Source organism: Pteropus vampyrus, unplaced genomic scaffold (genome assembly GCF_000151845.1).
Source record: "Pteropus vampyrus isolate Shadow unplaced genomic scaffold, Pvam_2.0 Scaffold678, whole genome shotgun sequence".
Lineage (NCBI taxonomy): Eukaryota > Metazoa > Chordata > Mammalia > Chiroptera > Pteropodidae > Pteropus > Pteropus vampyrus.
In genome coordinates this window covers 1-2,440 of record NW_011889459.1, presented here as the reverse complement: position 1 = coordinate 2,440, position 2,440 = coordinate 1, and the positions used below count along the sequence as shown (strand labels likewise).

The window sequence follows — 2,440 nt, the reverse complement described above, 5'->3', positions numbered from 1 at the left end:
CCCCACAGGTGCCGCTCCTGATGACGCCCCCGCCCCCGCCGTTCCCCCCTCCTCCACTGTGGGCCGCAAGGTGCTCCCCAGAGGATGGAAGAGGGGGCTCCAGTGTCGGGAGCCCTGCCTGTGAGTACACGCCTGGACCACGGGTGCCAGGACTAGGTGCTGCTGGCCTCGCCCCCACGGTCCTTTGGGGGAGGGGAATGGGGGGGAGCGGCCTCCCCACAGCCACACACTCAGGACGCACGGGCGGGTGGGGTCCCCCTTCCCATCGCCCAGCCCCTGCCTCTTCCACGCTTCCTTCGTCGTCTTTGTTGCTTTAGTGTGAGGCCATTTTCCACAGTGCACTGCACGGCCTCCTGCCCAGCCCTCGGGTCCCCCGAGCCCCTGGGGCCTGGCCCTCCCGCCCGTGTGAGGTCAGGCGGCCTCACCCCTGCTCTGGGCCTGGGCTTGTCCAGAGGCAGGTGGAAGTCGGGTCCCTGGGCCTGTCACTGAGGCTCCAGCAGGTCGAGTGTCTGTGGGCTAGTGGGGGGCAGGGGCGTGGTCCTCAAACCGCAGGTCGCCACCCGCTCGGGGACCGTGACCAGCATTTATCACAGTGGAATGGAGCAGCACCAACACTGCTTGTGGGCCCCAGGGTCACGAGGGCACCCGCCAGTTCACACAGGACGGCGGGTGTCCGGGTGGGGTGCACGGCACCTTTCTCACTCGGGTGTGGCCCTGGTGTGTGTGTCTGCAGTGGGGACAGGCTTTGTGGTCTGATGGGCTGCACCGGGCCCCCAGACCGCCGAACCTGATGCCCTTCCCAGCTCCTGCCGGGCAGTCGGGGGGTGGGGAGGGGGCGCAGGGAGCGGCCGTGGACGGAGCGAGGGCGTGCAGTGCGGACGCTCCAACGGCCGGCACCTGTGGATGCCCTGGGGACGAATGTGTTTACCCGGGCCCTGGGACATGTTGTAGGGGCTCCTCGGGTCTCTGGCTCCAAGTCCAGGGGTCCTGTAGGAAGGCCGGTTGTCCCAGGTCCAGGGGCTTCTACTCCCCAGACCCCTGCCCTTCCGGAAACCCCTCTGATTCCAGCTCTGGCTTCCGCCCAGCAGCAGCATCTCTCAGCCCGGCCTGGCCTGACCCGCCTGACCCGCCGCTTCCGATGGAGCGGATGACCCACGCGATACCCCCAGGGGCCACCGCCAGTGCCACGGCCGTCCTCACGGTGCGTCCGCGCTCTCCAGTCCCTGTCAGGGCCACCCGGCCGACCCTCGGAGCCCAGCCACCCTCGCGCTGCGTTGTCCTGTGTGGGCCCAGACCAGGTCACTTCTGGGGCGCCAGGGTCTCCCTTGCAGGTGGAAGTCAGGCCGGTGCCTGGCGTGACAGGCTGGCTGTGCAGGACGCCCCTGGGTTCTGAGGAGATGGGGATTTCGGGGCCACAGGCAGCTTGTCACCGCAGCATTGGGAACCTCTGATGCTAGGGAGTCCCACGCCCCTCTTCCTGACCTCTGAACTCAGGATGCTCATGCCCCTCCTGGGAGGCTGCTCCTCCATGCAGAAGGGGCCTCCGACCCCCAGTACCGGTACCGGTCCGTGGCCTGTCAGGAACCAGGCCGCACAGCAGGAGGTGAGTTGCAGGTGAGCGAGTGAAGCTTCGTCTGTATCTGCAGCCGCTCCCGGCGCCGGCATCACCACCTCAGCTCTGCCTCAGATCCTCAGGCTAGATGCTCACAGGAGCACCGGTCCCTGGTGCCACAGAGTTTGGGGACCCCTATCCTACAGAGAAGCAAAGGCCCATGGGGGCGGGGCCTGGCGCCCCACACTCCCCTCCTTGGGGCTCCCAGGCAGCCGAGGACCGGGGAAGTCATGCTTCCTCTCTCCTTTCCGGGCATGAGGCCCTTGCAGACCCAGCCCACCTTCCCTTGAACAAGTGCCCGGGGACAGTCAGCTGCTGAGACAGTCTGTGCAAGTGTGGGAAATACCCATGGTGTGGCCTCTCTCCGGGAGTTAGTGCTCATGGCACTTCAAAGGCTCTGACAAGTCCTGCAGTCCCAAAGTGGGGGGGGGCAATCTCTGATTGCCCCTCAGGCAGCAGTCCCCCCCACATACCTGGGTCCCACAGGGGACGCCGTGGGCCCTCGCCCTGGGAAAGCTCACTTACCACCCTCCGTGAATGGCCCCCACCACCCCTCCTCTCTGGGCTGTGCTGGCCTGGGTGGCCCTCCACCCCTCTCCAGGGTGGGGTCCCCTTGGGGTCCCTAGTGACTTGCCCGTCTCCGCACAGGGGGCGGAGATGGCGGTGGAGGACACTCGGGATGGCCTGGCTGTGCTGCAGCTGGACGGGCTGCCCTCGGGTGACCTGGACGGACTGGTGCCCACGCAGGACGATCGCGGCCAACTCATCCCCGAGTGGAAGCGTCAGGTGATGGTGCGGAAGCTGCAGGCTCGCCTGGGCGCAGACCCG

The 2,440-nt window shown here is 67.4% G+C and overlaps 1 protein-coding gene across 1 annotated transcript in view; it reads left to right on the top strand.

Moving 5' to 3' along the window:
• ESPNL (espin like) overlaps nt 1–2,431 on the top strand; it is a gene marked incomplete at its 3' end in the record, with an annotated part of 19,549 nt that extends 17,118 nt beyond the window's left edge. The window contains exons 6-8 of the mRNA XM_011385257.1: nt 9–120; nt 1,089–1,201; nt 2,261–2,431. Of these exons, the coding sequence (XP_011383559.1) occupies nt 9–120; nt 1,089–1,201; nt 2,261–2,431 (396 nt within the window). The remainder of the gene's footprint in view (nt 1–8; nt 121–1,088; nt 1,202–2,260) is intronic.
• Nucleotides 2,432–2,440: the final 9 nt, after the last annotated feature.